The 22,633-nt window shown below is 40.7% G+C and overlaps 1 protein-coding gene and 1 long non-coding RNA gene across 14 annotated transcripts in view; both read right to left on the reverse strand.

Moving 5' to 3' along the window:
- ATP11A (ATPase phospholipid transporting 11A) overlaps positions 1–20,378 on the reverse strand; it is a 117,832-nt gene extending 97,454 nt beyond the window's left edge. For 8 of the 13 annotated variants that reach the window (XR_009729152.1, XR_009729151.1, XR_009729153.1 and 5 more), the window contains exon 1: positions 20,092–20,378. Coding sequence is in view for 9 of the 13 variants with exons in the window: in XM_061377780.1 (XP_061233764.1) it covers positions 20,092–20,130 (39 nt within the window). In the remaining 4 variants the exon portion in view is untranslated. The remainder of the gene's footprint in view (positions 1–20,091) is intronic. The other 5 variants (XR_009729154.1, XM_061377777.1, XM_061377776.1 and 2 more) reach the window with 1 other exon arrangement.
- LOC133225424 (uncharacterized) lies at positions 407–19,949 on the reverse strand. Its single transcript, XR_009729155.1, has 3 exons — positions 19,862–19,949; positions 1,790–1,833; positions 407–672 (listed from the first exon to the last, which is right to left on the reverse strand). It is a non-coding gene; the product is annotated as an uncharacterized LOC133225424 (long non-coding RNA).
- Positions 20,379–22,633: the final 2,255 nt, after the last annotated feature.

Below are 22,633 nucleotides of genomic sequence, written 5' to 3' on the forward strand. Positions count from 1 at the left end.
CAGGAAAGAAACAGGTTTCTCAGAAGTACAGACACAGAGGCAGGAAAACCCAAGTGGGGATTCAACCAGACACAAGTCAGAAATTTGCTGTTTTGTTAAGCCATTTGCTTTTCCTGCAAGAGACATGGGAGACAGTACTAAAAAAACCCACACAAAACCAAACCAAACACTTAATTTTATTTGTCAGAAGGAATTACTTCAGAAGCACAAGAACTTGTGTAGCATTCAAATATAGAAGATAAGAAGGGCTACTCAGAGGAGGAATACTGCGACACGGAATGTTGATGCATCTCTTTTGCTCCTCTGAACGTCTATATCGTTGTATCTAAAGCATGCAATTTGTTTTCACAAAAATAAGTTTTTATACATATAGGTGTGTATTGATATACATACACCCACAGTACATGGTTATATCTTTATTTGCCCACAAAGAGACAGCATAAAACAAATTGTCAAGTTTATTTCATGGGATGCTTCGGAACAGAAAATATTAAGTTCTGTAACTTTTTCCAAGTATAGCAATATTAGCATATGCACATCTGCTTTGTGGGTCTCATTAAGGATACAGCATGCACAACTTAGAAATTTAACTAGCAGGCTCTATTTCAGTCCACCAAGAGATGCAAGGAGTTGGCGGATTGCAGACTGACAAAAGTTGCTTTTGTGCTGCTTCTGTTGAAGGATTAGAACCATGAAAAAGGCGAGCTTGATTTCATAATATTTCTTGCATCTAATAATGTCCACTACTTAAATACACCCCACTACCACATTCTGAAGCAAACCATTGTAGATTTAAGCCAAAACTGATGACCAACTTTTTTAGAAAAAGAAAACATTAAAGTCTTTTTAATTTTGTTGTAACACATTTCATAATATTAATGTGTATTTATTAAGGCCAGGCTATAGTGTAAAATGCATAAAAAACCCAAACAAAACAAACCCACAAAACAAATCACAAATCTTGATGGCAAGGACTTTAACTGTCTTACCCAAAACAGAAACATAACAGGCTCATAAAACAGTAACTATCAGCGTTTTTAGACATGGTATTACTTGAAGAGCAATATAATGCCTGTGCCTTAAACTACTGTTTTGAAAGCTCACTTTTACAGAAGTGGAAAACAGACAGCCAGATATACACACACTGTAATGGCTTGAGAATCGCATTATTTTAAAGGAAAATAAAGACAGTACTGCAATCCCACTTAGATGCAATACAAAGTAGGAATTTCATTTTTATGGAACTTTCATGGATGTACTTTGCATCCATCTTAATCCATGTGCAAAAAAGTGAATTTGGATCATTTATGTTAAAAGTTTTTTTGACACATTCATGTATTTTTCAAGATAATAATGTACTCCCACTCCAGTTACACTCAAACTTATAAAAGAGCATCTTATATACTTGTTAGGAAAATAAGTAAGAGACAAAATTAATACTAGTATATAAAGCAAATCCCAACACTGAAAGTAAATTGCAGAGTTGAGGCATGAAAGAAAGAATGCTTGAGCTTTTTACTTAAAAAAGGATTATTCCTCTCAGAAACAGCCTTTATTTGTTTGCCAGGCAAGCTTGCTCTTTCTCTTTTTTAGTGAGCTGGATAAAGGCTATCTCAGTATGTGTCTCCCATCACTAGCACAGACTGAAGTTTTGAAACAGAAATTTATCATCCTTAAAGAGAGGTATAGTCCCTGGAGGGACACCACACCCCACTATGCAAATGATAGTTGTCTGCTGAGAGCTACCTCCTCAAAGGGCTGGCCCTTGTTGTGAGCAGCAAGCTCCTACCTTCTTCTTCTGAAGTCTTCACATTTCTCCTCAGCTTTATCACTCTTCATTCCAAGCAACAAAAATGGAACAGTAATTAATAGTGAGGAAAGGGAGAGGGACCAGGTATAAGGTGTCTCAACTGATTAAGCATCCAAGGACTTGTGCTTCAAGCTTTATGTCTCAGGACAGAGGGGTACCCACACTAGTTTGGGTTGGTTTTGGGTTTTTTCCTTCTGTAACAGCTTTGATCTCCCTCACCTTTTACCCCTCACTATTTCTGTTCACTTCTTCCCTAGTCTCAAACAATGAATACTTCTGCATTTGAGAGGAAAAAGTACTTTTCACACATTCAGTTACATGTTCAAAGCATCAGCCACACTTGCTTCACAAGCTTTCCCCTTCCACTGAAGCTATAAACATTGTCATCTTTAAAGACTAGTAAAAGATAAGGAAAATTCATGTTCCCATGAGAGCTGCTAGCCTCATGTTCCCATGAGAGCTGCTAGCCACAAAGTTTAGAAATAAACTTTGAAAGCATGACAGTTCCATTGTTAAGACTTTCAAGCAAACAATTCCTGCTTTCCCGACAAGGCAAGCTCTCCTAAAATTGAGTCAGCTAAAGTATGGAGCAACAGGAGAATTTACAACCTCCAACTTGCACTACAGTTACCATCTTGGATGAAGACCTATATTCCATAGAGATAGGATTACTTGGATTTTTATCATGCTTAAAAACCACCTCCACCATTTATGTCTTAACTAAACCGAGACCATTACTCCTATGTATCATAAACCAAACAAAACCAATGTCTTTATGTGCAGTACTTCATAAATAATTTAAAATGGCAATATCATTTCCTTTACATCAGGACTTCAGACCATTGAGAACAAGAAATCTTTACCACTCTTATTAAATATTTACTATATGGCTGTTCTGGCATCATTACAAGAAAACACTGCATACAAACGTTATGCATTAGCAAAATACAAAAGCTACATTTAAAACATTTAAAAGATGCTGGCAAGCAGACAATAGCTGGGAAACACAAATAAAGCTGACAGCCTGACTTTCACTGCTGATTCTTTCCAGAACAAAAAGCAGCTGCACAAGAGAGCTTAACCCTTTGCTTCAAGGTCAACATGTGTCAAGGAGTTTTCCATGAAATTGACATTTGCCACTATCTGAAAAAAATTAAGTGAAAGCGTCTTTAGTGAAGCAAAAAGACAATCATCTTCTATCTCCATATAGCTTCCCATCAGTGTATGTCACAAACATAGAAAGATCACAAATGTTTACCAAGTTTATGTATGCAATAAGAAGTGTACCTGTGCCCTCTGCCAGCAACATTTCTACCTCCAGATCAGCAAACCTAACAAATTTAACTAGAAGTGTAACATTCACAAGACAACCTCTAAGATGACACAGAATGCAAGGGCCTTAAAGTAACACGCTATCTTCAGCATCCCATCCCCTGTCAGTAAATGAAAGTTCTGACCTTATGTTAAATCCAGTATTTCACTGAGTTTTTACCCTGTAAAAACTGTCCTGGCAGTAGTCATATAGTAGTCATCACATAACCATATCTAAAAGCAACACACACAGAGCACAACAATGAGATTTATCAATCACATTGCAATCTTCAGATTTAAAAGTACAACTGCCTATCCCAGTCAACAGAGCTACAGCTTGCACTGCAGCAATAACCACCACAATTGGTGGTTTCTGTCTGGACTCAGAACTCGCAATGATTTTCCCCAGCGAGTCTCCAGTAAGATGCTTCAGGAACATGCTTCCCACAGCCACTTGGCTCTCTCAACAAAGCCACTAAAAGACAATAATATTAGGTATCACAACCTCCTGCAAATCATATGTGTGATAAGCTTCCAGTTAAGTTTTGTTTGAAGTGAAGCAGTAGCAACCACTGCCCTCACAGAAACTTCCCAGCCTGGGCATCAGATCATTATTTAGATAAAAGTCTTCCACAACAGACCTGGACAAGAGTAAAATAATGCTGGCTGGGAACATTCTCAGGTGATTCTCCCAGGTATGAAACTTGCTTTCTAGCTGGTGGGCCAGCCCAAAGTTTCAAGGCCTTCAGTCTCAGGACAGCAAGGCACCTATTTCAAAAGATGCCTTTATTTTCTAACCTCCTTCCTAAAACAAGCAACCAGGCTGCAACACTGACCATACTGCAGTGTTTCTCCGAGAGCAGAGAGCGAACACACTACCATTTCCCCACTGTGAAGAATGGAGTAGTCCTGAGCTACCGTAAGCTAATCGCTACCCTGCTCACTATCAGCTTTCAATCCTCTTTTGCTGCCAGTCTGAACTGCCGCTTTCAAATGCAGACAGATACTTAATAATTAGAAACTGCACTACTGCCTAGCACAGCCTGCCAAGACAGCTGCATTGTTTTCTGTACTACTCACTTGAGAAAGCACTAAAATAAAGCTTTGGCATTGATGTTCACCAAGAGAAGGACCTCTCATCACTACTAGAGATGGCCATCATTGTGTTTGTAGTACTAGAGTCATACAAAACCATATTTAGTAACCTTGTATGGCACAATCCTTTCAACCATACAATTGAGAGAGATAACCCTCAGTTTGAGGGAGATAACAAAAGCACATTTTGTTGGCTGTAGTTTTCCAGATACCAAAGTTGGATCTTCAAAGGAAGTGAGTTAATTTATCCCTTCTGTAAAGGTCCATCACACAGCAACAGCTGATTTGGTCAGCTGGGGATCAGATGACCCATATCAGACTATGGGAAGGAAGAAGGGAAGGAATTTCTCTGGCCAGGAAAACTCATCTGGAGTTCATGATACAATTTCTGTAACTTTTCAAAAGGCATGCATGTAAGAAGATAGACAAGCTAAGGCAAAGAACTGCAGAGAAACCCTACTGGTTTACAAGCACAGGCTCAAGGAGGATAACTGTGGAACAAGGAACAGGGAGACCTGAGCAGAAAAAGGCCTGTAACGACAGCTTTTCAGAAGAGATAGGAACCACAGTAAGGTTAGCTGAGGCAGCACTAAGGGGAAACTGAGGTGCTGGAACAATTTGTATCTAGGCTTAAAACCCAGTACATTATTCTGAGATAGTACACAGAAGAACAGAGCATCTTGAATCACCTGCAGAGGAAGCAAAGCTGGACAAGCAGTACTTTAGAAAGCAATCCAGATGGTTAGATACCATCCAGAGCAAGGGTTGTATACTTTCTGGCACTGATTATAGATGGAGCCCAGGCTAAGAATTAAAGCCTTTTCAGGACTGTATCCAGTGTTTTAAAGGCTGGTGCAAACAATCTGCTCACCCATAAACTGCAAGGTGAGAACATATGTTTTAATACATTTGCTAATGAAAACAAACATTTTTAGCAAAGAGCAACAGCTCATGTAAATGGATAAAAGGCTGATGCCAGTGTGGAAGGAGTCCTTCAGAAGTCTTCTTCAAAGACATGAAGAAAGATTTTCCTCCTTGAGTAGTCTTTCAAATCTTCAAAACCCTCTTTCAAACTGTGCATTTTAAGAGTTCATCCCATAATTTAAACCACTTAAGCTGATCGATTCACTTTGCCCTTTTTTTTTTCTTTTGAAAGGGCAAACTCCAATCAGAAGCAGGAAAGCTGGCCTAATTTGCCAACTTAGTGGTCAAGTTCTAAATAAAAGTTCCAGCAAGCTTCAACAGACCACATAACTGGAGAACAGATAAGTATTTACAGTTTGTTCTCCCTCAGCCACAAGCTCAGAAACCACAAGACACATTACCACACATGACTTCAAGCACATGATATCAAGTGCTCAAAGCTTCTCTTTCAGGCAAGGACTCTATGGAATATTCTTTCACCTTCCTTCTCTCTTTAGTATTTTAAAACAGAGACTGAAAGCCACTGTGTTAACATGCTGAAATTATTTAAAGAAATCGTAAGTCAGGTACACTGTTATCTAGGGGGATTTACCTCCAAACGCACCTTTTACTCAAGGCCTGAGAACTCCTCCAGAATTCATCAGCTCTTAACCCAGTAAAAAGACTTTCAAGAACAGCTTACAGCAAATTCTCGTTATCAAAGTGTTATTTTTTTTTAATGGCATAAGTAAGTCTGCTTATACAGACATCTAGAGTTGATGGTATTTTCTAACTTCTTTCTACCATTCCCACACTCCCCAAACCAAACACACATGTAGTTTCAACACCTAAATGCATCTCCAGAATTACTTCTCAGAGCACATGCCCCCACAGTCAGTAGTCCGCGGTGACACAACTATCTTGTCATGAAAGCTGAGACCAGACAGCTTAAGTCTCAAGGGCACAAGTGTTTTCCCACTATTTGTTACTATTTAAAGCTTAGTAGCTTTTCTTTCCAGCCTCTCAGGTCACACTCATGCATCAGTAGCTTCCAAATTAAGCTATAAGTGTGTAACCTCTTCAGGCTCCAGAAAAGCTCCACATCCACAGCTCCATCCCCACCTAGCTACTCACTACCACCCTCTCATAAAAGTTAAGGCTTCCATAGATACTATGAATATCTGAAATAAGGAACAGGAAACAGTTTAACAAATCACTTAGTAGTTTGAGATAAATCCATTTTTCATGGAAAACACTTACAGAACAGCCACATGTACTATTAAAGCCAGTAGGAAGCACTAACAATAACTGGATAAAAAAAAATTGCTGCAGTCAACCTGTAACTGGAACAACAGGAATCAGGAGAAATACTTTAACCTGGTCAGATCTACAGCTATTAAAGCCTCAAGTATGCCAACAATAGTTTTTACTCAGCAGATGGATACAGGGAAGTTGTTGTGAACCTCTATTATGGCAATCTTAAAGTATGAACTAACGAACCCACCAAGTGGTATAATTACTGCTCAGAATAACAACCTGTGGAGTCTGCAGGTCATCACTTTAAGAAGTTATGCAGCTTTATCCACAGAACTTGTTTTAAACTAGAATGTCTTATAACCATCTGTTCACAGCTGAAAATCAAGATGTCTGCAAAAAAGCCAAGAGAGTATTTTCTCCTTTAAACATTTAGCAATTTCAAGTTGTTATTTTAGAATCAGAATACTGACAATTAGAAGACCTCTCTCCAGATCATCTTGTCACTTTTTATGGAAAGAGTTAAAAAGCATGAAGCATTTTTTGACTAGTCTTACATTAAACGAATGTTTTTGTTGCCCATCTTAGAAATACCAAGTTTAAACAATTCTTTTCATAATTAATTCATTCCAAATAATCCTTAGTGAAATAGATCATGTACACCTTGTCTTCATGCACAGAAACCCTTGATTTTTATTCATTTGACACTGACCTTCACAGTAAACCAAAGAAACCTTCCTTTACCAGTCTCCCACAGTTATAGAATCATAGAATAGTTAGGGTTGGAAAGGACCTTAAGATCATCAAGTTCCAACCCCCTTGCCATGGGGGGTTGTCCATGAAAGGGTTAAAAGTAGCATAGGCTTTCACAATCTTAAAGGATTCCTGTTCTGGCTAGCATTTTTGCTTCAATAAAAGATGTTCTAATATACACATGGGAGGAAATGCTAAGTGTATAATGGCTGATTTTCTCCCCCAAGTCATTATGCTTTGACTGCACTTAGGACTTCAGGAAGGTTGAGCCACATGACATGAGTGCTGCTGAAGCGCACATGACAAGGACAGTTTAGGGAAGAAAGACTGGAGATCAGTGGCTGGTTTGTTTATTTTTAAGTAAGATTCTCTCCAGTTTGTAGCCCCCCAAATCCCTCTCCCCATTCTATAACTCACAAAGCTTCTTAACATTTATATGAACTCCCACCCCTTTCCCAGTTACTCCTTTTCTGATGTCAGATGCTACCCACAAAACAAGCCAGTGTTCCATGGATTTCAGCAACTTGTCAAATCAGCCCTGACTCATCAGTCACTCTGGGATGTCACCTACATCCCAGTTAGAAGCACTATCTAGAACCCTGGCATTTGGCAGCATTCTCCCTCACAGTGAAAGTTGCTACAACTTCATCCATATTTCAGCTTTAAACCCAGAGCAACGGTTACCTTTTTAGGAATGCATTCACACACACTCATTGCCCAATGGTCTGTCACTCAAGCTAAAACAGATGTCCCTATCAAGAAGCCAAAAGACCATCCAGAAGAGAAAAGAAAGAGTAAGCTTGTCTCTGCTGCCAGTTTCTTCTGACAAGCTCTTACAAGATTACAAGAGCTATATGCTACTGCATCAGCCTGCTTAACATTACTACTTTGGTCTTTTCTACATACTACAATAAACTTAAGCGGAGTTCAGATCAAGCCTTTAATCAGTTTAAGGAAGAAGTCCCAAGATGTGGCTGCCTGCAGCCACCAGCAGCACGACAAACATGCTTTTCCACTCCTGTGCTGATCTAACCAGCCAGCACCAGGCAGGAAGCTCCCTGTGCTTTTTTCTGGGCATTGCACAGATCATGCTTCTGCTTTTCCCCTGTACACCTCCAAGATACAGCTATGTATTTCACAGCAAAAAGTGCAGTGGCACTTTTTCTCCTCATCATAATACTCTTCAAAGATCAGCTAAAAGCCACATAACCAAGCAGCTGCTATTCTGCAGCAAATAAGTCATTATCAGCAGCATTAAGTGGTCTGACTGGAGGCAGAGGGAGAAAGAAAGAAGAAAAGACAAACCTACAGTCTTAGGAGTCTTCAAAGTTTGAAAGTTTGTTCAGTTATCTCAATTACAACCATGACTCAACCAAACTTTGGCTTCTGTTATCACTTTTACCATGCAAAAAAGCAAATGCATTTGTAAATGCATTATTATTTTCAGTTTAGAATACCTTATATTTGTTATGTGCAAGGAAATATCAAAGGAATACTGATATTTTAATTCCACGTGTCCAGCGGAAATCTAGCCTCGAATCATTTTTTTAATATGTTTTTTAAAATTTATATATATATATATATATGCTGACCTAAGAGCTCCTTGAACAAGTTACAGCAGATGCCATTAACAAAGTAAAAATGCACACAGTAACCTTTCCCTTCTCAGGAAGGAAGTCAGGGGCTTAAGAACACTCAAGAAAAAAGAAAAAAAAAAAAGTCCTTGAAATTTGAGACCTCCTGGGCTAAAAGAGACAGGAAATGTAGAACCACAATCCAGATCATAGAATCATAGAATAGTTAGGGTTGGAAAGGACCTTAAGATCATCTAGTTCCAACCCCCCTGCCATGGGCAGGGACACCTCGCTCTAAACCATATCACCCAAGGCCTTGTCCAACCTGGCCTTGAACACTGCCATCAACCTGTCTGTGTTCACTGTACACCACTTCCCAAAAGCACATGAAGCTCTCCTATTGTTTCTTATGCCATTACTGCCATTAAGCAGGGAAGCTTAACCTCCTCATGTTAGATAAACTTACAACATTAGAAAGCCAACATATTCATGAATCATCTTAAAGTGACCATGCAGTTCAGGGCTGAGGACAGAGGGTTTTTTTGCATTTTCCCTTAATTTCTCCACTCCCAGTGCCAATACACCAGTACTGCCTACAAATTAGGCCATCTGGTCACCTGATGGCTGTAAATAGTAAGCACTCAGTTAACAATTGTTTAAGAGATAAACAATACTACAACATTCACAGAACCCTGAGCAGGTTAGTTCTGGTTTGGTTTTGTTGGGTTTTTTTAATCTTAGAAGATGAAAGAATTTTGTAATTGTGCACAGTAACTGTCACTGAACAAAATTTCATCTCAGCTGTCACCCACCTGCCCCTATCCTACCCGCTATTACATTAAAGACTAGCTATGTATTTAAGTGGCTATATATTTGCTGGACAGAGGATATACATTCTTGCAAACAGCTTGAAGTCAACATCAAAAGTGTATTTGTTTAGAACCCCTAGAACTGCTTTTGTTTAAGGTAGTTACAAATTGAAAAATCTGGTACAAAAGGATAAAATTAAGAAGTAGTCTTAAAAATTAGATGTGCAAGGCATTTTAAAAATATGTCTGCTGGATTTTAAGCTAACTTAATGTTTGCAATACTTGATGTTCCCTGAGCAATTTTTTATTTATTTTTTTTTTTTTTAGCCTGGGTGAACAGAAAGCTTTTGTCAGTTAAGCTTTCTAAACTTCGTACTGGTGATCAGGAGGCTAGAATTCGACTTAAAATAACTCTTAAGATCACACTTATTGTGAATGTAATTCCACTGATGAATCAAAGAAAAGGAAACTGCATATAATTTACTAGAAGAGTTGCAACTATTCTATAAAATATACAAAACGCCAATGAACAGCATTTCAGTACATTCCATACTTACAGAAAAACTGCTGAGCATTTAAGAAAAGCACTAACATTAATTAATCAAAATCTGCTTATAGTATAGGGAGTCTTTTTGATCAAAACAAATGTCCTGCCTGAACTTATCTGCATTATATTTCTGTTAACATCAGCATATAGTTATGACTTGGTCAACAAACCGTTTTGAGCCTACTTTTGCAGTATCTTCTCTTATACAGATCATATTTCACATAATGAAAGAGTCTATTTCTACACAGGCACATTTTATTGTAAGATTAATGGCAACCTGGTTTTTAAGAGCTTTCAGGGGGTGCAGGTATGGGTGGGGGAGGGCAGGCAGGAAAAGGAAATAATCTCACACAATAAGCAGGACAGCAAACTTTCCCAACATTATTTCCTCCACATTTGTTATGCTCTACCCAAAATGCATCCAGTGATTTGTATGCCATTTCTGTTACATCAGGCCTGCATACACAGCTGAAGTCATAATGACAGCCTAAGTACCACCAGGATTAAAACATCTGAAGACAGAAGTCACACAAAAACATAACATCAAGCCAAAGTCACGGGCAAAGACACTAGATGTATTTTAACAGAAGCCCACAGTTCTTCCTTAAGTCAGCTCTGGGACCCTGGAGCCAAACATTCCAGTCATTCAGGAAACACTGTTTATGTCAGTCCAAGAAATTATAGTTTATTCAACACAAAGTCACCTCATGAATATGGTGAGATAAATAGAGTTCAGCTTTTTCTGGATCACCCTTCTTCAGGTTTATAGCAGTTTAACATTAGCTATCAAATGCCACTAATGATTCAAATTCACCTCAAGAGAGGCCACATATTCATCCTGAGTGGTATATAATAGTTGTACAAGCACAGACAGTGGATACTGGTGTTTGTACTCCATTATAATCATTTGTGCAAACAACTCATTAATAGTACTCTGAAAAGATGGGAAGGGCTACATAAAATGCCAGGCATGGACTGAAAGTTGCCAACGCAATTCAGTTCATCTACACATCTACTTCACAATGTAAATTAGAAGCATTAGAGACAATGCTGGGTAAACAATTTGATTCTTTCCCTCTCCCCATTTCATCCACACAATTCTCTCAAAACAAGTACTTCACCCATAACGTTTCTTTTTCTGCATGCGACTACTTCAATTATTAACATGAATCATGCACTGGCACATCAGATGTGCTTTTCAGAGGATTTCACAACATTCTTTTAGTGGCAAAGTAGAGGAAGAGCCTAATTGTCCTTAATCCTCTATGTAAAATAGGTTAGATGAAATCCGCTTTTAACTGAAGCAAACCGATTACTCAGTGCCACCAGAAAAAAAGAAAAAAAAAAGAAAAAAAAAAAGCTGTTCCCCCTCCACACTCTGCCCCATATCTAGATGAATTTAACAATTAATGAAGGAAACAAGTTAACCAGTGTCCTATTTCAAAAAGGGAAATTAGTCTACAGGCAGCAGCAGAATAAACGGAAAAGTGTCTCGACAAAATCTCCACTGTTAAGCTTTCATGCTTGTAGTAACTACCATAACACAAACAAGAACAAGCATCTCAGAATACAATTTCACAGCATGCTTCAGCAATCAGACAGAAGAGCTGGTATAAAGCCTGTTTATTTTTTGGTTTTGCTTGCTTGTTGTGGTTGGTGGTTGGTTTTTTTTAATACTAGTACACATCTGAATCCCTGGTAATTCTTCACATCACTCCTGACATTGCCAAATCCCAATTTAAGTAAGTACATGTGTACACATCCACACATGGATGCATGCATGTATGCAGATGCAGGAATAAAGGGGTAACTGGGGGTAGCAGGAGGAGAAGCAGTGTAGGACACTTAAGTAAAAATAAAAAACAACCTTAAGACAGTCATTATAGGCTTATGTCCACACCTAGTTTCCTTCTTGTGACAGTAATTTTATTACCTAAAAGCATTAATCTACCCATACTACTTCTCTCTATGTAAGAGTTGGGTAATACTCACATCCCTGTCCTAAGGAAAGATGAATACACAGAGAAATTAACAGCCAGATTCACAAAGATTTAGGTGCATTATCAGCCTGTGTTCTTCTGTGATGCTGCAAACAAACTCCCCAGCCACAGACTCATCACCAGTCTCCCAGAACAACCCAGGCTAGGCTGCCAGTTTCTTCCTAGAAAGAGTGCTTTTTTAATTCAGTATCAAAATTAAAAGCAAAGTTAAATACTAAAACCCCACACACACTTTTCATAATAACTTGGAGCATGTTTGTGTCACAGGCTTCTCAGTCATTTGGGGGGGGAGGACAGGTGACCCAAACAAAAAACCCCACCCAACTGGTGTCTACATGATATGAAAGAATCATCCTTCGTTAGCCTTGTCTACCTGCAATTGTTGCCATGGCAATTACAGCTGAGAAGATAATAGCATTCCAGTGTCATTCTGCTTCATAGCTCAGGATGAGCTTCAACTGAAATATCCCTTCATAATTATATAAACAGAAATATATTTATATAGATTATATAAATAGATAATGAATAAATAGAAATACATTACCCTGCATAATGGTAAAACAGAAAAATAAGAAGCATTACTCTGGAAAAATATAATCTAACTAAAAGACTTACATGAGGGGAGGCAGGCTATTTTGTTAAAAACAAAAATACCCATACACCCCACAAACAGTAAAGTTGAGTCCAGTTGCATAACAGGTGCTAAAACATCTGCTCAGTATTTTCTGTGGCACAGTTTCCTCTTGGTTTCCCTTCGTGCCACACCTGCATATGATATGGAGGGGGTATCTTACCGTCAAGTTACAGCTCCTCAAAAGACAACTGTTTTCTAGTCACACTTAAACCTAGGGAGATTATACAAGTTTATTTGCATAGAATCCTAGAATTTAGTTCTAGGCTTGGGTTGGAAGGGACCTGAGAGATTACCTAGTTCCAACCTCCTGCCAAGGGACACCTTCAACTAGACCAGATTGCTCAAAGACCCTGTCCAGCCTGGCCTTGAACACTGTCAGGGACGGGGCTGCCATAATTTCTCTGTGCAACCTGTGTCAGTGCCTCACCACCCTCACACTAAAGAGCTTTCTCCTTGTATCTATTCTAAACCTTTTCTCTTTCACATTAAAGCCATTCCCCCTTGTCCTATCACTATTTGCTCCCTCCCCATATTTCTTGTAGGCCCCTTTAAGCACTGGAATGCTGCTCTAAGGTCTCCCCAGAGCCTTCTCCAGGCTGAACAAGCCCAGATCTTCCAGAATGTCTCCATAGAAGAGGTGCTCCAGCCCTCACAGCAATTTCGTGGCCTACTCTGGACTCCCTGCAGCAAGTCCATGTCCCTCTTGTGTTGGGGACCCCAAAGCTGGATGCAGTACTCCAGACAGGGTTTCACAAGAGCAAAGGGGGAGAATCACCTCTCTTGACCTGCTGGCCATGCATCTTTTGATGCCACCCAGCATTATCGCCATCTTGATAGCACAAACAGTAGCCAGCTACAGTATTTGTGGAGCATTTAGTCAGCCCAGTTACTGCTTTCTAAGTGGTTTGGGTTTAAAAAGCAAACTTGTTAGAAAATCTCATTCCACCTTTCTGCTTGTTTCAATTACTCTCATATGGCACAGCAGCAAAGTGACCAGAGATGTTAAGCTATAAATGGGCTATAGTTCACCTCACCCTCTTCCATTCCAAAAAATGGCTTTAAAAATACTCCCTGCTTTCGATATTGATACTCTGTGGTGCTTTAGAAAAGGCATAAAAGCAGAACTATTTTTATATTTTTTAATGAAAAAATGTGCTATCAACAGAAAAAAGCAACTACCCAGTTCTCATCTCAGAAGAGACAAGTATTTTTGATACTAGAAATGGAAAGGTTAAAAGTTCTTGATCTATTTTAAGTCACTGAAATACTTCTACAATTTAGATGCTCCAAAAGCAGTGTTTTCTACTATCAGAGATCATCTGATGAGTGCAGATGAGCAATATTTTGTAGTCAATAGCAACCAGCTTGTAATATGTACTCTGGGTTCCTGTGAGCTGTTTTGCATATGCAATATCCTATTTTCATTTGTTTATTCTCAAAAGAAAAGGAAAATCGTGATTTTCTTGTGTAAATTAGCCAATTAATTGGGTAGGGGAAGGACAAGACAAAAAAAAAAAAAAGCCTACATTTACTGCCCCTCAGCAGTAACTGATAGGGGAATCAAGAGCGTTCAGGGTTTTTTTGAGCCTCAGATTATACTGAAGCATCTAACAGTTTGTTACAAAACCAGAACACAGGAGTCACTACCAGTAAACAAGAGGCAAATTTGCTGAAGTGCCAAATCCTGTCAGCCACAATCAATGTTCAGCAGAATTAACTTCTCAGGTAAGTAAAGCTAAGAAGCATGCGGGCAACACTTCATGCAGCCTCTTCCCTTCCCCCACCAAAAAAAAAAGCAACTGGGAAAATAACAAAGCAATGGTGCTTGGGACAACAGGAATTCAGAACTTACTCATGCTGTTAGACACACTGTCACAGCTTCCGCACCAAGAAGAACTGGTACCCACACTGAAGCAGAGATGTGAGACGGGAAGCATCTCAGGTTTCAACAAAACATTGTGACACATTGCCTTGCACAAGAGATAACAAAAATGCATTACATGCCAGGGATAGACACAAACACCAAATGCAAGTTATCAGTTGCTGACCTGTGAATACACAGGTAGCTCCTACTGAGCACATCTTTTGTATGATCAGTAGAGTTTGCAGACCAAAAGTCCATATATGAACACATTTATGTAACATTTAAAAAAGCTCATCAAGTTATATCTCTGGAATTAAAAGAAAACAAACAAACAAGCAACCTCTTTGATTCACTGTAGGAGACAGGTGCAAAGAAAACAGTGTTTATGTCAATAAGCACCCTAACTAAGAAACATCTATGCAGCACTAGTTTGATACCAGCCTGCGAGCATACAGAGAAAGCTGAATAACTATGAGCAAAAGAACTGGAATGCAAGGGTACCCCCATGTATAATAACTGAAATCAGATTAAAAACAGTAGGTCATCTGAAACACTTGATAAATAGACTGTCCTTTTAGACACAGAAAGTTACAGAGCACTGAGGTTTACAATCTCACCAACTTTCAGGTCAAAGCAGTTATCAACCTTTGCTGTACCAAAGCTAGTTAAATGGAAAAAACCCTAAAGCTCAATATTCATTTTGTCTACTAGGACTTCATACACATGTAAAACACTTAGGAAATCTAATTAGAAAACAGTTTTAGAATTATACTGTCAATAAACCAAACAAAATTGTCTAAATCAATGACCAAAAGCCACAGGCTTGCTAAAAACCCTTAACATAACTTCCTGTTTAGGTTACTCAATCACCTTCTCAAACCGTGATTAAAGTTACCCTACTTCTGTAGAAGTGGAAAATACAGCATCCATTTGCAAACTTATTTATTCCAACCTCCCAAAAAGAAATAAAGAGAATTTTTTAGGTGGTTTGTTTTTCGGTGTGGTTTTTTTTTTTTAGAAACATCTACAGAACTATAGGCCAGCAGCTTCCCAGAGGCCAAAGCTGTAATAAATCACTTCCTTCTGGAAGTAAATCTTATCTGCTGCTACACACATTCAGTGATATTTACACAGGCAACAAATACTTAACATCCAGATTTATAATCCTAAAGTAACAGGAGAACCTGAAAGAGAAGCGATACAGCAGCAGGACCCCTAAATATACCATGTTATACAGGCAAAACTGTCCAGTAATACAGACCTCTGACCCAGTAGTATTTATTCTACAACCCAAAGCCATCAGCCATCAACCTGGGCAGGAGCATTTACTGATGAGGGCCAGGTGTCTTATAAAACACAGAACAGACTGTCACCATGGGCTGCAAGATGTTTAGCAACCATTATGTGTCCAAACAAACATATGCCAAAGAGGGATGTTTTTCCAGATTGCCCAGGCATATTCAAATCTGCAATATTCAGAAATATCCAGACCTACATTCATCCACTAACAGCTATTGTGAATATAGAAAAGACATGCACATGTTTTATTGAGGAAAGTAACTGTTCATTTCATGAAATATAAAATGCCATTGAGGCTTGTTTTAAGATTAGCCACCTCTTGATTATAGAGGAAGAACTTCAGAAGTCCCAAGATCAGCAAGAAGCAAGTTACCAGAGAAAAGTAATGCAGCTGCAGTTATATGGGCAGAACACACTGCTCAATGACATCCACAGTATCCCAAATAATCTAACTATAAAACAGAAGCTAATCATGTTTTAACTATCATTGTACGCTTGTTTTAACCCCTAAATAGCATACTGCTTAATATTAAGCTAAAAAGTTCCTCTCATTACTGAGCATACAGCAGGCTCTGCATGACACTTACAGGACAGTACACACTCACTCCATATTCTCAGGCTGTGAGTCTGCCCTCCCGGGGTAGCACACATCCTCTGGGGAATGCACAAACAATCCAAGGAGAAGACAGAGAAGCATGGTGTCTAATGCAAAAGCAATATCCAGAAATAGAGGTTATATTTTTATAGAGTATGGGACAAACAGCATAACCCCCCCCCAAGGCAATTTTCATACTACCCCTACATAGACATTATTTCCACTATTTGGAAAGTGTAAATTAAAACAGGAAAAAAAAAAAAAACAGTTGTCAATTTATCTTATTTTAGACAGCTTATTCAAATTCTGCAGTTCCACACAGCAGAAATGCTCTATGTAAAGTTGTTTCTATTTTGTTACTTACAGATACCTCTGCTATAGGTCAGAGTTTGACACAGCAAAGTATACAGAATAATCACAGACACAAGAAAAGTTACGTTGCTGTATTCCAGCTTGAAGATCAGGATACTTTGAAAACTACATTGAACTTTATGTCAGCTGCCCAGCAGTGAAACAAACAACTCGTATAGAAAGTAATTCTTCACCAACAGTCCTATAAATACTGTATGGCTGCATTAATGTTAAGAAGAAATAACAGCTGAAGAAAAAAAATATATATTGCAGGATGGATATAAAGAGGCAGAGAAACAAAATGTCAATTCTGAAATTTAGTAACAGAAAGACATCACTGCCTCTGTCCTTTTAAGAGGCTACAGCATCTCTTGGTGAAGAGATACGAACTACAGTACGACTAGCGTGCTGAACGTGTATCTTATTCAACCCATGCCACTGAATGCTTGAAAAATAGAAAGGCAACACTCAATGCAGTTAAAACAGCAAGACAAACATGAAAATGCTAACCAGGAAACTGGCTTCAACTTTAACTGACAGTACCCACTCATTATTATGTTTCCATAGGGCACTGGAGATACGCACTATTTTGCATTGCTTCAAGACAGTGACTGCAAAAACAGTATTAGAAAAGGGAATGGAGGAACCTTCACAGTCAGGACAAGAACCCTGGTGCGTAACCTATGCCTTTATGTCTTACAACATATAGTATGGGGAGAGAAAAGAAATGATGAAGAATTCTTAGAAAACATCCTATTTGAAGTCTCCATTAGTACATCACATATCAACTGTTCATTATTTCAAGATCATACCGCAAAGCTACCAGTCACCTCAACATCTTCACCCTGCATCAGCCAGGGTTCTCAGGGTAATCAAGACCAACCTGCTCTGGTAAGGACCTGCAGCTGAACAAGTCCAGAACATAACTTGCAGCACAAAAATTTGTAATTCTAGGACCTCGATCAATTAATAGTTTCTATGCAGATTTTAATTAAACCCAAGCTTGAGCTTACTTTGAAATAAGCACAAGATGTACCTATTCTCTCCGACTCTCCTGCAGAAGTAGCTCTGCTTTGTCTCCCTTTCTGCAAAGCAGCTTGGAAAGAGGCAAGCACATCTACACCTGTGAGGCATGGCTGGTATGCATAAAGCTTGGGTGAACAACTAGAGTGACATGGCTCACATATGCACCTACTACTCATGTGCAACAACCAGTTTCAGGCCCAACATTCAAACTATTCATTTTAATTTTCACTGCTGTAGCCGCACAAAAAAAAACAGCAGAACCATGGAGATTTAAAACAAACAAACCAAAAACAACCAACCAACCACCAACACACACACAAAAATAAAACACAAAATACACAGGTATCAATGGCCTTACTGAAACAATGAACAAACACACTTACTTAACTGTAGCTTTTACAAAATGATCTTTCCTTGGAAGAGAGGATTCAAAATTAAATTGACAGGAGTGCAAAAGAAGCAACAGGTGAAAATACACAAAGAACAGCTAGGCATGCGTAAAGTAGTCTGATGTTAGAAACAGGAATACTTCCTCACATGGGATATGATAATGTTTCATTTAGCTTTTAGACTGCTGAATTACTCTCATCAGCAGTGCAGGAGGGTGGTGATAGTCCTGAAGTTAAAAGTTCAAGTTCCTTATTTTCAACATACTGTCTTCTCATGTACATCATCTTTTAAAAGAACTACTGTGGCTAATCTCAGTCCCGTTCTTTCATTTTTTATGCGTCAAGCCTACTTTGAAAGAGCTCTGCAACAGTGCTATGCAGAAGAGATTCAGGGACCACAGTATGCTCTGTGCACAATGAATGAGCTATTTGTGCATCCTTCAGATGCACACACACACACACACACAAAAGAAAAAGTCTTAAATTGAATCTTACAGATCAGCACTGAACAAACACAACACCCAAACTGATCTGCCTGTTTCCAAAGAGACCTCAGCACAACTCACCTAGGCTTTGCATATCCCCAGACACTATGGCTTCTCTTATAATACTTCATTGTATTTCAAGTATTCCTCTCCTTCCCTCAGGGCCACTTTATAAAGATCCATAGCTGCTTTCAGTAAACATCTTCCCCATTCTCTCCACATCCCACATAATGTAAACGGGGTTGGAAAAAATCCATAGTTTTAGTTTTTCCCTCTGATATTTTTCTTCTTTCATACTTGAAGAAAAGCTTTAGCCTGTATCACACTGATACAGTCCTTGACAAGCATAAAAGTGTATTTACTTTTGTTTGATCAGAGCACAGAAGTTTCCTCACAGTACTTCCTGCGTGAGAGGAAAAGCTATAGTTACAGTTGTAAATCCCAGTCACCTCTCCCTCTGTTTTGTTGGTTTTGGTTTAAATTTCTCCCGCAATTTTCTGCTTTTGGATGTAGTTCCCTCGTACGGGTAGTCCATTATACTCATATTGTGTAAGCCCGTGCTTAGTGCCATTCCACCAATCTACTAAAACCATTATCCCGAACATTTGTTAGGGGCTCAATAAAACCAGATTCACACTCACTGACACACCTCAACCTACACTTGGATTCACTCCAATGCACTACTGATTCGCTCCTTCAGACGGTATGGGTGGGCGAAAACATGCTGACCAACAAGCAGGATCAACTGGCTCTTTCCGCAGAGTACACTAAGTTTAGTGTGCTTGAATCCCCAAAACCTTGAGATTACTCCGAGCACTCATCAAGTGTATTTAAACTGGACAACTTCACAAAACGCAGTTTGACTGAAACAATGTAACAAAGAGGAAGAAGAAGGGGATAAAAAGGGCAGAAGAAGAAAGAAACCTTAAGGTTTATCTGCCTTGATAACTGCGTGTCTCAGCACACTGTAAGCGACAGTGCTTTGAACACAGGTCAACCGTTCAGGTTCAGCGAGGGCCAGCCCTGCAGCCAGCTACCCAGGGAGAGGGCTGCAGGGAGCCCATTAACAACTGTTACACCCTCCTTTTACAGTGGAAATCACAAGTAGGAACCGTGAGGCTGCCCTCGTAGCCGTGCGGCTCCTGGACCAACGAAATCCTACCCGAGCCCTTCCTGCGAGCCCGGGGCCACCGCGCGGTGCGGCCACTCCGCCGAGACCCGCACGAATCACCGTCGTTCGCAGCCTCGCCGCTACCCTCGGCTTCAATGAGTTGCGGGGCTCGCCCTTGCGCCGAGAGCACGGGGATGCACTTTGACTGGAAGCCCTGGCGAGGGCTTCCTCAGAGGCAGCTCTGGGGCCCCTCCGGGACGGGCCCAGCCGTTTATACTCACGTATCGGCTCACGAGGGTCCGGAGGAGGCTGCAATCCATGGCGGGCTGGCGCCGCCGCCGCTGCCCGGGCACTCAGGACCGCGCCGACGGGTGCTCTCCGGTGCCGCCGGGCTCCCTGGCTCTCCTCACTTTCCACATGCAGAGAGCAACGCTCGCCCCACCAGACCGCCGTTACCCCGGCCCGGCGCTCGCCACCGACCTCGGCTATGCCATGTGCTCGCCGCCGCCGCCGTCACTGTGGCGCGGGGCCCCGCGGCCCCTCATGCCCGGCACCGGCACCACAATAAGCACTTTGGCGGAGGAGAACCAGATAGAACACCCTGCTAGCACGCCGCCCCGCTCCCGACGAGGGTTATCCCGGCGCCCAGGCACTTTAACGAGCGGGCGGGGCAGGGCACAGGGGCCGCCCCCACGCCGCTCCCCCTCACGCACGCACGCGCGCGCGCCCGTGCTCCCGGTACCCAGCCCGACCCCAAGCCCTGGCCCGGCTCGCGCAGCTCCGGCTTTGATCTCCTCGTCGGGCGGCCCCAGTCAGCGCGCGTCACGGGGCGGGCGGGGGAGAGAAACCACAGGCATGCGCGCGCCGGCACCACTGCCTCCTTTCCTCCCCTCCCCTTCTTTCCCCGTACACAGCCGGTGCTCGGTGTCGTGCCCACGGCCGTTAAGGGTGGGTAACGGCTCCCGCCCGCTCGCGGCTGGACTGAGGGCGAGCGGAGGTGGAGGGGCACATAAAACCTGCCGGGACGAGAAAAGCACTTTAAAACCTCCTGCCGGCCTTCGCACTACCCCCTCATCCCCATTCCCCCGTGTGGGTGTCGGAGAAGCGGGACGCGGGTTAGGAGAAGCGAGGCAGCCGCCTCCATGCGAGGGAAAGGAAGGAAATAAGGAAGGAAGCAAGCAAGGGGGAAGGTGAGGAGGGAGCAGCCGCCGCGCCCTTTCCGGAGCGACGGTGTTGGAGGGCGGCCCCTGGCAGCGCCGGGACGGAGGGTGACCTCCAGCCGGTGTCCAGCGTGAGGGCACTGTAGCTCTGCTGCGGTGGTTCGCCAGGGTGCGAGGTGTCCCTTGTGAGACCGCAGATGCTTTTAAATGAGTGTTACCGGTTGGAGGCGGCGGGGCTGGACTGATAAAGGCAAAAAACCCTTCTCTCGCTCCCGCTTCTCTTCCTCTGCGTCCCGGCTGCCGAGGAAGGGCAGCATTCACGGTACATGACAGCGGTGAGCTGCAGCGTTTTGTCAGGGCATGGAACAGGTGGAAGCTGCTTTGGAAAGCGCTGCAGAAGCTATAGAAGGCATCTCTTTTTTCAGTAACTGAAGCCCTGATAAGCCTACAAACAGTAGAAATGTAGGTGAAGGGATAAGAAGTCAGCAAGAATGTACACAGAGAGTAGGAATCTATCCCGGGCTTTTCAAGTTAGCTGAAATAACACTTTTGAAGGTTTTTGTTTTCATGCCATTCATACCAAAGGACTCCCTCAAGTTTGCAAGAATCCTATAGGTAGTCTCAGATAACTCATATGTTACTCTGTACACTAGATAAAAATCTGACTTGAAGCTAAATACTTTCTCCAAAATTAGTTGGAACTTACTAATTTTATCAAATTAGATATTTAGCAAAAAGTGAATTTTTTAAAAAAGCAAGATCAAAACCATTTTATTGTTGTGAAAATCCATCCCTTTCTGTAGCAATGAACATGTAAGCTGTCCCTTATCTCCTAGCTCATGGCCAAAACTAGGCAGTTTTTCCTCTATGTGTTGTCACAATTCAGTAGTTCTTCGGATACCATAAAATCTAAATCAAAGAACAACTGAATCTCTTACACAGTGGAAAAAACTTAGATTATGCTTTTTGAGATCATCACATAAATGCTAAGAGAAAGGACACAGGACTGATTCTTTACAGGTCACCTTTAATTTAAACGCATCATATATGTTCAGCATTTTTTTATTACTGGTCGGATTGAAAAATTTGTAATGCGCACTAAGTGCAGTGTGGTCAACCTAATGTTGCTGTTCAAACTCTGAAATGATTTTAGTCTAAACCTCAGTTTTCTTCATCTTGGTCACTACAAATAATTTATATTCATTTTGCAGCATCTCCTGTTTTCATGCTCCTATTTACAGACCCAACACTTCTGTAACATAGGTTTGGGTGCTTACATTTCACTTTCAAGGCATGACCACTGAAACAGAAAAGGAATGAAAAGCTGTGAAACAACAGAAATTTCTCACAAAATTTGTAATTCTGGATGAGTCAAATCTACATTCTTACCTGTTTGCATGAACGATTACATATTAAAATAATACTGTGTGTTTCATCAGTCTTTAGGAAACTGGTTTAGTACAAAAAGCATAGAAGAACCTAATTAATGAACATGAAGTGATAATGTCAAAATACATAGATTGCAAAGCTGAAAGCAGAAATTGTTTCAGTTGTTTTTTAGGATTATTCTCTGCCTAGCCATTCCATTTTCAAAGAATTCATGGAATATTCATATTTCATCATGTTTTATTGTTTCATAATATTATATTACTTTAGTCAAATT

This window comes from Neopsephotus bourkii, unplaced genomic scaffold (assembly GCF_033783945.1).
Source record: "Neopsephotus bourkii isolate Nb327-2 ecotype Australia unplaced genomic scaffold, CSIRO-AGI_Nbou_v1 NB_1760, whole genome shotgun sequence".
In the NCBI taxonomy this organism is placed as follows: domain Eukaryota; kingdom Metazoa; phylum Chordata; class Aves; order Psittaciformes; family Psittacidae; genus Neopsephotus; species Neopsephotus bourkii.